Here is a 13267-nt window from a genome sequence, read left to right as displayed (position 1 = left end):
ATCCTTCTTGTTAATTCTTTCTTTTATTCAATCCAGCAATTTGGTTTGTTCCAGAGTAAACTTCATATAGGAGACTGGATTACCTGTGAACATTAGTATCTTAGAAGGTCAAGCTTCAACACTTATCCAACTGCAGGTGTCATTATCGTCCCAGCATTTTGAAGAAGTATGCCTGACGAACTGCTTTAGTTATTTCTTTTTCGTATTTTAAGTCGATTAGGAGTCCGCAAAAACTTGAATCTAGTTCTGCAGAATTGATTTATATTCTCAACTTCAATGCCTCCTTTCTTCTCTACCTGTTAATTTCATGTGTTTTGATCACCACTTGACAATATTATTTTGCATTGTACAATGTTTTTAATCCCATAAGACTTCCAACTAATGTATGAAAGCAGCTGCTTCTTGGGATAGATGATGGACTATTAGAGACAAAGCTGTTTCTTTTGCATATAGATCTTCCCAGGAATTGGCTTTTACTTCCTACTTTTTTGTACCACTTTGATGCACGAGATACTACTTGAAGGTCCTCTGTATAGTGTATACTAGATTCAAGTGCATTCAAGAAAGAAACCCAAAGGTCACACCAAGAAGTAAAATGCAAACAAATCCTCTTCGATTCCTTTCCAGGGACTCTTCTAAAAGCTGGACGATGCTAAAGACAGCATGCCACCACCTAACCTCTTCCACATGCCATAACGGTCGAATCCACTTAAAAATACTCCAGTAATATCGCATTCTCCTTTGACGTAAACACTTCTGTCACAAATATGAAGACGGCCGTTGGAAAGATTCAAACATCTAAATTTAAATCGAAGGACTAGAATATTAGAAACAAATAAAACTCTCTAATGATTCAAACCCCGGGACCCGACCCTGGCACATAAAGGCAAGACCTAACGGATACCCTAACGGCTCTATTCCGTGCACTGCACTCACATCCCGCCCAGCGGCCCAGGAGAGCAAATTTGAAATCCTAAACTCTATTCTCTCCTATTTCAAACAGTAGTTGGTGGTCCAAACCACTTTATACTCTGATATATAAATGTTATATCACCAAAGTCTACTCTTTTCTCCAAGATCTCTCAAACTCTTGATTTGAACAAATGGGTCTTTGCTTTAGCAAGAAGAAGAGTAGTTCTCCTCCTCCAAACCCACCTCCTAATCCCATCGTTGTTGAGAAGAAGGTCGAGAAGAAGACGAAGAAGAAGAAGGAGGAGGTGGTGGTGGTGGAGATGAAAGCTAATCCAGTAGTAGTAGCACAAGCATCTAAGCCAACCCCAGAAGTAGTAGTTAGCGAGAAGAAGCCAGTGTTTGCCATTACCCAGAACATCAAACCAGCCGCCATTGCCGTCGTGGAAAGCAACGAGAAGAAGAAAGAAGAGATACCCACGAAGAAAACCCAACAAGAAGTAGAAAGCAGCGGCGGCGAAGGCGAAGAGACGAAGCCTGTTCCTGTGAGAACGTCGAGTTGTACGAAGGAGGAGGTCGACGCGATACTCATCCAATGCGGCCGCCTCAGCCGCAGCTCCTCGGGAAAGGCCCCAAACGAGACCAATGGCTCACATAGGAGGTACTCCGGCTCGAAGCGGAGCTACGATTTCGATCATGAGAAGAAGGGAGGCGAAGAGGAGGACTGGGAGAAGCCGGTGTCGAGGCCTTCGCCGCACCGGAGAACACCGGGGAGGGAAAGGTCGGGAAGCAGAGAAAGGGGAGGCAGTGGAGGGGGAAGGAGGGTGAGCCGGTCTCCCGGGAGGAGATCGGAGGGTCCGGCTTCGTCGGCTTCCATGAGCGAGCGGGTGAAGCAGCCGGGGAAGATGGTCTCGGTGCCGGCGAGGGAGAAGGGAGGAGGTGTTGGCTCGACTGAGGTTGGCGTCAGGAAGGCTTCTCCTGCTATGTCTAACAAGAGAAGCTCGTCTCCCCGGTCCCGTTCGCCGGCGAACGCCGCTCGGATGGCTAACGAGAATTCCGCGATCAATCACAATTCTTTGAGTCGGAATTCGTCGAGAAAGGCAGAGCACTCGCCGTATCGGAGGAACCCAATGGCCGAAATTGACGAGAACTTACCCAGGAAGCATCAGAATGGAAGTAACAACATCAAGATGCAGAAGGCCAGTGAAGGGCAAGCACTACCGCAGGTAAAAACAAAGACATAGCTTTCAACCTCTATAGATCTTACTTTTCCCCCTTATCTTGTGATATAATACTTACTTTCTGATTTGGGTTGTCGCAGAAAGTTTGTAAACCAGAGCAAAGAAATGGTGGAGCAGCAGAAGTAGTGGAGGAAGCTGTGGAGGTGAAAGGAGCTCCAAAGACTAATGGCGCTCACTCGATGAACGTCATTGTCGAAAGCCTCAACCCGAAAGGCCTAACGAGAAGTAGATCATCGCGACGGTCGTCCAGGGACTTTGATCATAACGTTGGCCTGAACCCTGACATTCCTCTCAATCCAACTTCCTACACATCTTTGCTACTAGAAGACATCCAGAACTACCACCATCAGCACAACACTGCCTTCTCCCTCCCAGCTTGTGTCTCCAAGGCCTGTTCCATCCTAGAAGCCGTGGCTGATCTCAATTCATCGTCTTCGGAGAACAAGAGCTATGAAGCAGACCGGTCGAACAACGACAAGGGATCGATCAATGGGAGGTATGGAATGAGGGGTCTGATGCCAAGGGAGCCATTCCTTGAGTCTGAGATAGTTGTGAATCACCTCTTGGAGCCAAGCCTTCACAAGTATGTTACAGTTAGAGAATTGGGAGGTGAGATGGAGCCGCAAGAGTCCGCGGGGAGCAATAGCTTTGTAGGTCCGCCATGGGCTTCGTCGTGGGAGCCTAATTCGGTCGAGTCCACCGATTGGACTTCGCGGTCTAACAACGGGGAAGAGGTGGAGCAGGAAGGAGGAGGAGGTCATTTAAGCCATTCACGGCTGTACAAGAACCAATTGTTGCAAGAGGCTTCTTGCGACTTGGATGCGCGCGAAAGGAGATTGAGAGGAGGATCAAGTAGTAGCAATTTGGCTGCTAATTCAAGTAGCAAGAAGAGCCATGTTCTCCGCGGCGGTGGCGGTAGTGTGAGGAGTGGAAAGTCTGGTAGTAGTAATAAAGCTCTTTCAGCTCCTGTTGTTGCTGCTGCAAGCTCATAGCAGCAAATGACTCTAGATTGTGTATGTTTTGGTCTCACAGCAATACGGTTTGCTGTTGATTTTTTTCTCTTTGTTTATTTTGTCTCTCAATACATTGTTCAGATGTAGTCATCACAATCTAGATCCTGTGTTTGATTGATGGTGGATATTCAGCAAACTTATAATTTAGAGAACGATATCGCTGAATTATGCAAGATTAGTCTGCATAAAATATGCTCTTTTGGTACATGAGAGAATTACTTACCAAACTCTAATAAATGTTAATTGCTAAGATATTTTGATAGACCGCGGACTTCGTTTTGCTAAATGATATCATTGAATTATGTGAGATTAGTCTCTGTATAAAGGCTTGATTGATTCTTGAAGTTTGAGAGTAAATGTCACAGTTCCAGTTGTCTCAGGTCTATCCTTGGCCACTTCCAAATACTCAATTATCATGTTATCATCTATAATCTCTATTCTTAGTAAATTCTCTCAAAAATCGTTATTCTTGTTAAAAAAAATTTATTATCTTTAATCTTCTTCTCTTAAAGAAATTATCATCTATAATCCTGACTATTCTATCTCGTATCATTGATGTACTGGATCAGGAAAAGATATCCTCATCATTCTTGAATTTTGCTGTGGTTGCATTATCTCTTCTAATCTCTGTTCAAAACTTATCTCCAATTGCAGACGTATATAAAACTCACAAAAGAATAGATTCACTCCACTTAACATCATTTCAGTTTTAGGAGAAGTATATGATTTTGATAGTCCAAGAAAATTAAGAATCGAGATCATAATTTACTTTTCTACCTGGTCCAGCATAGTTTTTGGCATTCATATCCTTTGAGATCCAAGAGGTTGGGAACAGTTTGAACCTATCTGAAACTCTAGATAGAAGACCCAAAAGAATCATGCAACTGACATAAATGCTTTAATTATTTTTATCCTACCAAATGTGGACTCGGCTAGTTGTTAGCTTTGAAGAAACGTATTTAATTAAGTTTTTGAACGTTTCACCATAATTGTCTTGCGTCGTTTTCGCCATTAAGTTCTGTTAGGATGTTCAAGTTGTGTCTTAAAAACAGGCTAGTTGGTCCTGAAGTATACTAGTACAGATTGGTCTCACTCTTATCTATTCTGTCTGTACTAAACCAGGAGTAACTAATGCAATGCAATGATTTGATTACACCAAAAATGAGCTGAATCTAGGGTGGAAGTTTGACAAGTTTAACATGGAAAAATCTGAGAAAATTAGGTAAAGTGCAAACCATTTGCGGTCCGAAAAAACTATTCAAATGAAATGTGGACTTACTCAAATCCCAAATCCTGCTTCTCCATCTTTACCCATGTTTGCCTTGTGAGAGTACAACTCAATAATTTGTAGCAAAGAAGAGCTCTGTCATGCAATTGTAAATGAGATGCTTGTGAGCTTCCTCAGGCCCAATGAGCATAGTATTTGATACCAAGAAGCTGGAGAGAATAGTGTTACCAATAACGAAGACATCAAGGAGAAAATAACTTCTAGAGATATCATATGCACTTCTAGCAGCAGATTTCTGACACTTCACCAGACTGGTGTGTGGTAAAAGCTCAAGTAATCCAGCTCTGGTGCATTAAATTCCACATGGTGTACTGATCTTGTCTAGTTTTGCCTTCAACTTCAATTGTTTTCACCAACTACAGCAATAGATAGAAGAACAGTGCTATGACAAGGTTATATATGAAGAATTATATGAACCCATCTCTCCCATGGCCATCACACTAAAGAGGTGGGGAAGAGAAAAAAAAGCATATGGTTGGTATCCTGTTCAACCAATATACTCATGTTTACATATGAATCACAGCACTTTGCATTAAAGTGGCGCTTTTGATCTTGGCCAAATTCTACTTGTCTTGATGATGCATTCACCTACTTCTTCGACAGAAAACTTTGTATTGAATGATTCCATGTGACATGAATTTCTCTTTTGTTCTTCTTATCCTGAATGTAGTATAAATCTCACTGTGGCTATACAAACATCACAGTTCATGTGACCCTTCAGCGAACCAAGATTAAAATAACTTTTTTGCACTGCAAGAATGAGAACGCGAGCTAGAATATGCTTTATGGTTCTCTATGACCGAAAGAGAGGAGATATTTCTCTCTTAACTACCCATAGTTACTGTTAGAATATAAAATATACTATTTTTTAATGGATTAAACTTTTAATGCAGTTGGTGAGTTATCATGGCATTAGAGAACAATAGTTTTTTTTTTATATATTTTACATTCATAACAGTAATTATCTACTATTCTTTGCTTTCTATCTTTCCTCAGTGTCATAAATTTAATTCAAGAGAGGAAAACAAAAACAGAACAAAAAAATAATAATTTCAGTTTCCACATATTCTGTAGATAGATATAAGTATCAAATTTCCTTGTAGCGTTTCATGATTTCTGTATTATAAAAGAGAAACTCTACTCCAGTCATCCATATACATTGCACTTAGTTAAAGCTTAAAAGTAATGCCGCAGCTTGATTACTTTGAGTGTTGCATACCTATGGACAATTTGAATTGGCATTCTTATGTATCACCCCTAGAATATGGTTCTGCTTCAACAACATAGGCCCTGAGCGAAGGAGTCCTATTGGCGAGATCGACCGAAGTGCTCCACTGCTTAGTGTGCTTCTTCTGCAGCCTTCGTCTGGCAATGTATCCTCTTATCCATGGGGTTACATCCTCACTTATCTTGATCATGATGAAGAAGAGGAGACGATAGATGATGATCATGCTGAAGAGGACAGACAAGTCCCACCATTTCGATCTGTTCACATCAATCTGGAAGACATTTTCTAGTATGTACTCTCCAGGAATCTTTGGAAGGTCTGGTGTTTGATTATCAAATATCAGTCCTTTCAGGTCATTTTGATACTGGCCCTGTAGATGGAAACATAGTTAATATAACTAAAGAAGGATGAATGAATGCGATTTATATGGATTCGGTTTTATGATTTTACCTGCAGTGACCAGAAATGGAAGCTGATATATGACATAGGGTATCGCCAGAATGGTTTCGGGATGTCATTTGGAAGTCTAAAGTATCCGGAAACCAGCATGAATATTCCCTGTTCAAAGAGCAATTACATCATTATGTCCTTTCAGCATATGAAGTTAAATGATCATGATGAAGAAAGCATGTTCTGTAGCTTAAGTCAGCAAAAGTTTTCATAAAGCAGTGGAGGAGAATTTAAAATGAGATAGTGTTGAGAGAAATGTGCGGAGTTTATTTACTATCTCTTAGTATCCTAATTAGAAGATCTTGAAGATTATGGTCTACCATGGTTCAGTTCAGATATGAAAATTTCAGACTTCTTTAACCACATCAAGAATGCAAATTTAATCGCTGAAATTTCTACTCTGGATATCTTGATTTTTTAGTGTAGTGAGTCAGAGTTACACAAACTGTTGAGGAAGTAAAAGAAAATTGTTAAAGAGTTACTTGAGATGATCTAAATTTATACTTGGTAATTTATTTGCTGTATGTGTGAGACAGGCCTGTCAAAATTTTCTCTTTTTGTACTCTTACCAACTGATTCAGGTATGAACAAAACAATTATTTGCATCAACAAATAAATGAGTAAGGAGTTTGGATCATAGAATTGATGCAAACTTCTTCTGCTTCAGCCAGACCCTCTGTGATTAATCACATAGAGGCACTCTGAAATTATTTGCAAATGTACTTGTTAACGTGAAATTTAATTGCGGAAAGTACTTAATTCTTACCTGAATCCCAGCTCCTATGATGATTCCCATAAGGAAATTAGGAACAACACTGGCTATGGCCATCATCAAGCTCTCAACCACAGTAACACTGGCGTAGAGGCACAAGACGAAGAACAAGTAATGCATGAAACCTGGGTGAAGGTGTACCATGAAGTAACATATGGTTCCTGATGCAAAGGTTATCAAGATCAGAAACGGCATCGCAGAAAGCGTATTACTGAGAACAAATGCGAAGACGCCATAGTGCCCATTGAGTCGCTCTCTTTGGAAAACCTGCAAATATGAAACATACTAATTCAGCTCAAGGTTTCAATATGTTTATATTAGATTACAGGATATAAAGAATTCAAAACTAACCTTCATATCTTCAACAAATGAAGGAAATCCTCCAATCGACATGAATGTGACGAAGCCAAAGACAAAAGAAGCACATGCACCCCTAGCCTATACATAACAAATTAGGTAACAATGAGTACATTAGATCGTCAATATGATGAATTGATGACAATCCATCAATTCTATCCAAATATGTTTGTGATTAGTTAGGTGCTAGACGAGAAGATGAGTATGCAAATCCAGAGCATCTATCTATTAGTTGCAAGGATGTATGTAAAGTACCAGAATGGCACTGTATCCAGTTCCCACATTGAAGTAGATAGTTCCAATGCAGAAGGTTACAACAAGGTAAATCACAAGCCGCAACCAGTAATAACCAAAATCCCTTGACATATTAACAAACGAACGCTTGGTTAAGGTAAAAGCCTGCATGCCAAAGCTGGCCTGACTGCCTCCTGAGTCCAAAATTGTTCCTTTCTGCAACCAAAACAAATAATCCTATATTAGTCCTACTTAGCTTATTATCACAATTTAGAACAGACTACTAGTATAATACATACGACTTGGGAGATCTCATCCACTTTCTGTCTTGCTGCATAATAATACTGTGAATGAGTGTAGAAATCAACCAGTCTTCTGATAGCTTCTGCTGTTGTAATTTTCTCCAGAGGGTCATCAGACCTCTCAAACTGGGGAACAAAGAAACAAATCATTGATCCTTTCATAGAAGCCTTAATTGCAGATTGGAAGGTATATATAAATATATCTATACTTACCCTTCTTTTCATTGATCCTTTCAGAGTAGCCTTCACCTTGTCGAAATCCGAGTTTACGCACCTAAGGAAATGATCTGATGGGTTCCTTAGAGATGGGCAAGGGAAGCCAGCTTGAGCAAAGAACTACAAATCAAGCAGTGAGAGTGTAAGAAACTCTTAGTTGAATCATAAAAGAACAAAGATAAAATCTAGCTTACATAAGTACATACATATTTTTATTATACCTCATACGATTCTCGAGCTTGCCCAAAGTAAATAGTCTTGCCTCCTGAGAGCAAATATAAGCTATCAAACAATTCGAAGACCTCACTGCTTGGCTGGTGGATTGAAGCTATCACAGTCCTCCCACCTCTTGCCAAAGCCCTCAATGTTTGTGTCACAAAGAAAGCTGATGCACTGCAAATATAAATATATATATATATATATATATATACAATGAAGTTAACACATCAACAAAAAGATCCAATTGAACTAGAAGCTAAAAGCAATAAGAAAAATGTATGCAAAAATTACCTATCAAGACCACTGGTAGGCTCATCAAGGAAGAGCAATCTGGGCCTCATCAGTATCTCAAGAGCAATGCTGACCCTCCTCTTCTCACCTCCACTTATACCTCTCAGATGCCAATTACCAATCACCGTATCTGCGCAATCTTGCAGCCCCATCTCCACGATCGTCCCTTCCACCAACGCTCGCTTCTCGTCCCACGGCATCTTGTCCGGCAGGCGGAGGCGGGCAGAGTACGATATGGTCTCCCTCACCGTCAGCGTTCCAATCAAGTTATCGTCTTGCGTCACGTACGCCTGATCACATACATATCGAAGCATACGTACGTGAAGACGATCGACAACAACGTAGACATGATCAAAGAGCTCACCGCGGTGCCAAAGGAGAGCTTGGTCTTGCGCCCGTTGATGAGGATGGTCCCGGAGAGGAACGCGTTGGTGGCGAGGCGGCTCGAGAGCGCGTCGAGGAGGGTGGACTTCCCGGAGCCGGACGGTCCCATCAGCGCCGTCAGAGTCCCCGGCTCCGCGTACCCGGTGAGCCCCTCCAGCACCGTCTGCGTCTCGCCGTTTCCCAGTGTCACCGTCACCGTCAGGTCCTTCCACGTCAGCCTCGCCGACACGTCACCGATGAACTCGGTGTTGGTCGTCTCCTTCCACAGCGTCTCACTCAGCGGGCTCAGCCCCGCGACTACGATGCTGTTCGCCGCCGGCTTGTTCGCCTCCATTTCTAGAATCACTTGCCCTGCGGCGCTCCTCATGCCTACCGTTGGAAAGTGGTGCAAAAGATACTAAAAGAGAGGTGCGACCGATGCTACCATGTTAAGGAAGTCATGCATATATGTTGGGTTATATAAAGAGGACGAAGAGATGATTACCCATCTAGAAGAACCTAAGCGTGAGAAGGACTAGTAGTAGAAGAGATATTGTAGTTGAAGAGGAGGAGAAATCTTGGGTTTGGGTTTGACCGAGGCGGTAGGAAGTAGGAACTGTGAGAAAGCATGCAAATGGAACAGATGGGGTTAGCTTTTGGTGTGACTGCTGGACCAAAGAGGATCATAACTTCTAAACTTCATTATTATTATTATTATTATTATTATTATTATTATTATTATTATCTTTTACTATTATTTTTTACTTCTTTTTCTTCCTGGGATTACTAAACAATTTAACCAGCAAAAGTCTCGAGATCGGGGAGTATAGAGAACGAAGTGAGGGGAAGATGCTGGGGTATGATCACAGTTTCCTATAGCCATTAGCTTATCTCTTTCTTGTTCTTTAATGGAAGGATAGATTCATCACATTAATGGAGGCTGGTGGATGTTGGTGTGCAATGAATGCAAACAGCAGACGTTGCTTCTCTCTCTCTCTCTCTCTCTCTCTCTCTCTCTCTCTCTCTTAGTTAGGAGTTGAGGAGCCTATGATTAAGATAGGAAAAAAGCACATAAATGAAGAAGTTCTTCAGCAATTAGTTCGGCAATATAATAGCACATCAATTATTACATCCGAAAGAAGTATCAGATTTTTTTTTTCTTTTCTAGTTAACAAATATATGTCAAGGATATAAAATTGCACTTAGATCTCTCGAACCGATGCCTATTTTTATAGAGACGTTTTTATTAATTTCTTTTATTATAAAGAAAACTTTTGAAATGCCCATTCCTTTAGTTATATATTAGATTTTTATGTTAAAAAATATTATGTAAGTGGCACACGTATAGGGACCATATTAGTCTTATTTTTTATTAAAAAAAAGAGCTAAGGGTTCATTAGTCTTTTGATGTTTTTGATCAATACCGTCAATGGATGATAGATATTTCATAATTTAGGAGGTCAATATAGATCAAAGTTGATGAGATACAAGTAATCAAATTTTAACAATCCATACAAAAGTTATTGGTTACAATTCTCCCAGGGGACAAACGACATTAATTAGGTTTGTGTGGAATAAATAAATACTTATAACTCTTAAATTTGTTTAGCTATGCTCATTGCTTTAACCGATTTAGGTTACTATAGTATTTGGATGTAAACTAGTATATTAATAATAATTATACTTAATTGAAGAAAAAAAATGTAAGAGTTATTTGAGTAAATGACTAAAATACTTTTTATAGTGGATAGACAAGATAATAAAGAGATGAGAGGAGAGAGAGGGAGAAGGCAATAGTATAATTAGTTAACTAATTTTGAGACAACCTACTGTTTGGATACCTAACCAGTATAGCCCTCGTTGTACTAGAATAAAATTGTGGGTATTCCACGTCTAAACACAGGCTTATTGATCCAATCGTACTGAGGGAGAAGGCCATTAATTTTGATGGATAATTCCCTGAGTCGTCCTTTCATATTGATAGCAATGGCATCATTAATTTTCTTGTTATATCTCCTAATGTTCATACTTCATAGGCAAGAATTCACCTTTAGTTTGTATATACAGTATTCAAGAACTTGCCGCAGTGAATTAATGGAGCTCTACTTTATATTTATTTTTGAGTATATACATGCATCTATACAAGCTCTGTCCAATCAACAACAGTGTCTAGGCATGTTGGTGAGAGATTTCTTTCAGTGAAGCACACAACACCACCGCCTTCTAGCTGACCCAATTCTCCACATCAAAATTGGATATCCTACGAACCCTATAATTCAAAGAGAAAGAACCAATTTATCTATAAAAAAATCGACATATATATATATATATATATATATATATATATAGAGAGAGAGAGAGAGAGAGAGAGAGAGAGAGAGAGAGAGAGAGAGAGAGAGAGAGAGTCTAAGTATCAAAATAACTGAGATGAATTAGTTTCACTGATATAATGTATGAGTGGTGGATTAAAATGCTAATCCAAGTAGGAGACCTTGATGTCTTTCTCCATTGGTGTTAATGCATGGATTAAAGGTTCCTCCTTTGTCACATTTTTTGTTGGTCTCCTTGGCAAAAAACAGAAAACATGCCATGCCATCCATAAATCATGAAAGGGACTAGCATCTACCCTTGAAATCCAAAAAGACAGCTGTGTGCATAGATCACCTCTCTCTCTGTTTGACTTCACTGGCTGTGATTTAAGACAAGAGCAGGTGCATTTATAGACAGTCTTCAAGACTCCAACTATGCTCATGGTGGTATGGCACTATGTAACTGTGTGGGTATTATTCTTTGTCTCATGCTACATTGCTTTATACTTCATTTTTTAGAGGACTTTTGTACCAATATTCCTACTCTGCACTAATCCACCTGAAATAAAAGAAGGCTCAATTCAAGTTCAAACTAGTAGAAACAGGTCAAGTTCAAACAGCTATACCAATATACCATACATCACCATGTCTAGTAAAAAGAATTCCATACAAGAAAAAAGAGGTCAAAGATTGCAATTGGGGCAAAAAGGAAAAAGAATACTTGTATCAAAAAAGAGCTGGATGCTTTGCAGCAGTACATCTTCAGCTTCCTGAAAGCTCCATTAAACCACCAGCAATTTAATAATTAGTTCACCTCATAGATGATCCATCTGTTTTGATAACCCACAAAGATGGCAACTGAATACTATATGATCTCAGGTAGAGATTGAGATGTATACTTAGAAAGTAAACCTTTTTCAAGATTCTGGTAGCGTTGGCTTTCTCAAGCAAACTTTCACTATTCTTACTCTAGAAGTCGCTAACAGTGCAGTTACACATACAACAAAACTATAACATTTAATCAACTCCTAGAATTGACACTCAGATTATATTCCACAGCATCAGATCATACAACAAGATTCAGTTGGAGTTTTTGCAGGAAGTATCCTTTTATTTCATTGCATTACTAGAGGACTAGTGAAGTAAAGGGACAGGGGAACTAAGAAGAAAAAACTACCCTAGACAAAGGACCGGCCTTGAACATCTTATTAAGGCTAAGAACACTTAGCATGTTGGAATGCATTTACTGCACTTAGTAACACACTTCCCTTTGATGTGTTCGATGCCAACACCCTCTGTCTTGCTGCACTTCTTGGTGCAGATCACCTTCTTCTTCTTACAAAACTCTTCAGTGAAGCATTTAACTGAATTCCTCGTAGTGTCCTTGTCTACTCTGGCTTCCAACTTAGCTTCCATATTTGTTGCATCTACTGCGCTCCCTCCTGCCACACCATTCACACCTGAGGAGCTCCAAATGCTGCCAGCTTCTGCGAGGAACTTGCCCAGATCCTTGATTAAACTTGCAGGGACGCTGTTGGCTGCCTCGTTCTCCGCCAGTGAGCTGCTGCTGGCGATGGCACTTGCGAGAATGACTACCATCAGAAAGCAAGAACTCCTCATGACTGCAGGTGCACTAGTTGGTTGCTTTTGATATCCTCTAGCTTGGCTGAAATATATAACGGCCAAGGTTCCTCTTCAGAGATGGAAATTTTGGCATGATCTAACTGATCTTGAAGAGCATAAAAAGTATGCAGATAAAACGTAGGTGGTGTGAACTCTGGAGAGCAAACAGAAGGCATGGGAGATACTTAGTGTGTAACAGTCTGTCTGAGATGAAGATTGAACTTTCTAGTTGCAAGAATGGCTGATGGCTCAGATTTGATTTCACAAACACCCTTCACAGAATTGGATGGCATAAAGCTTATCTATAATAATTTAAGACATTAATGAGGTGACAGTCTCGATGATCTTATGATTTCGATTGGTGGCAACAAAACCTGAATTTTTTTTTACCAATCTCAGGTCAGTATGGAGATCAAAGAAATTATTTTCAAATATTCCAGTTTGTACAGTTT

At 40.0% G+C, this 13267-nt stretch overlaps 2 protein-coding genes across 2 annotated transcripts; one reads left to right on the top strand and one right to left on the bottom strand.

Annotated features, from left to right (window-relative positions):
• The first annotated feature begins 937 nt into the window (after nucleotides 1-937).
• LOC140784900 (uncharacterized protein At1g65710) lies at nucleotides 938-3336 on the top strand. The gene is made up of 2 exons (XM_073132506.1): nucleotides 938-2135; nucleotides 2231-3336. Exons 1-2 carry the CDS (start codon nucleotides 1104-1106, stop codon nucleotides 3140-3142), a joined length of 1944 nt encoding a protein of 647 aa, XP_072988607.1. The 5' UTR covers nucleotides 938-1103; the 3' UTR covers nucleotides 3143-3336.
• A 2165-nt stretch (nucleotides 3337-5501) lies between these two features.
• On the bottom strand, nucleotides 5502-9542 carry LOC140784899 (ABC transporter G family member 11-like). Its single transcript, XM_073132505.1, has 10 exons — nucleotides 8885-9542; nucleotides 8521-8810; nucleotides 8232-8403; nucleotides 8008-8130; nucleotides 7792-7920; nucleotides 7514-7708; nucleotides 7253-7339; nucleotides 6896-7168; nucleotides 6130-6237; nucleotides 5502-6049 (listed from the first exon to the last, which is right to left on the bottom strand). The coding sequence occupies exons 1-10, from the start codon at nucleotides 9269-9271 to the stop codon at nucleotides 5696-5698; spliced, it is 2118 nt and encodes a 705-aa protein (XP_072988606.1). The 5' UTR covers nucleotides 9272-9542; the 3' UTR covers nucleotides 5502-5695.
• Nucleotides 9543-13267: the final 3725 nt, after the last annotated feature.

The sequence above is a fragment of the Typha latifolia genome, chromosome 3 (assembly GCF_019914945.1).
Source record: "Typha latifolia isolate L0001 chromosome 3, TyphaL0001v2, whole genome shotgun sequence".
Taxonomy (NCBI): domain Eukaryota; kingdom Viridiplantae; phylum Streptophyta; class Magnoliopsida; order Poales; family Typhaceae; genus Typha; species Typha latifolia.
This window is presented reverse-complemented; position numbering and strand designations above follow the sequence as displayed.

Excerpts from the sequence above, each read along its gene's own strand:
- LOC140784900 (XM_073132506.1), top strand. The coding sequence starts at position 1,104 with ATGGGTCTTTGCTTTAGCAAGAAGAAGAGTAGTTCTCCTCCTCCAAAC. Across the intron at positions 2,136-2,230 it reads AAGGGCAAGCACTACCGCAG|AAAGTTTGTAAACCAGAGCA; the intron begins GTAAAAACAAAG and ends GGGTTGTCGCAG.
- LOC140784899 (XM_073132505.1), bottom strand. The coding sequence starts at position 9,271 with ATGAGGAGCGCCGCAGGGCAAGTGATTCTAGAAATGGAGGCGAACAAG. Across the intron at positions 8,811-8,884 it reads AGCTCTCCTTTGGCACCGCG|GCGTACGTGACGCAAGACGA; the intron begins GTGAGCTCTTTG and ends GTATGTGATCAG. Across the intron at positions 8,404-8,520 it reads CCTACCAGTGGTCTTGATAG|TGCATCAGCTTTCTTTGTGA; the intron begins GTAATTTTTGCA and ends TTATATTTGCAG.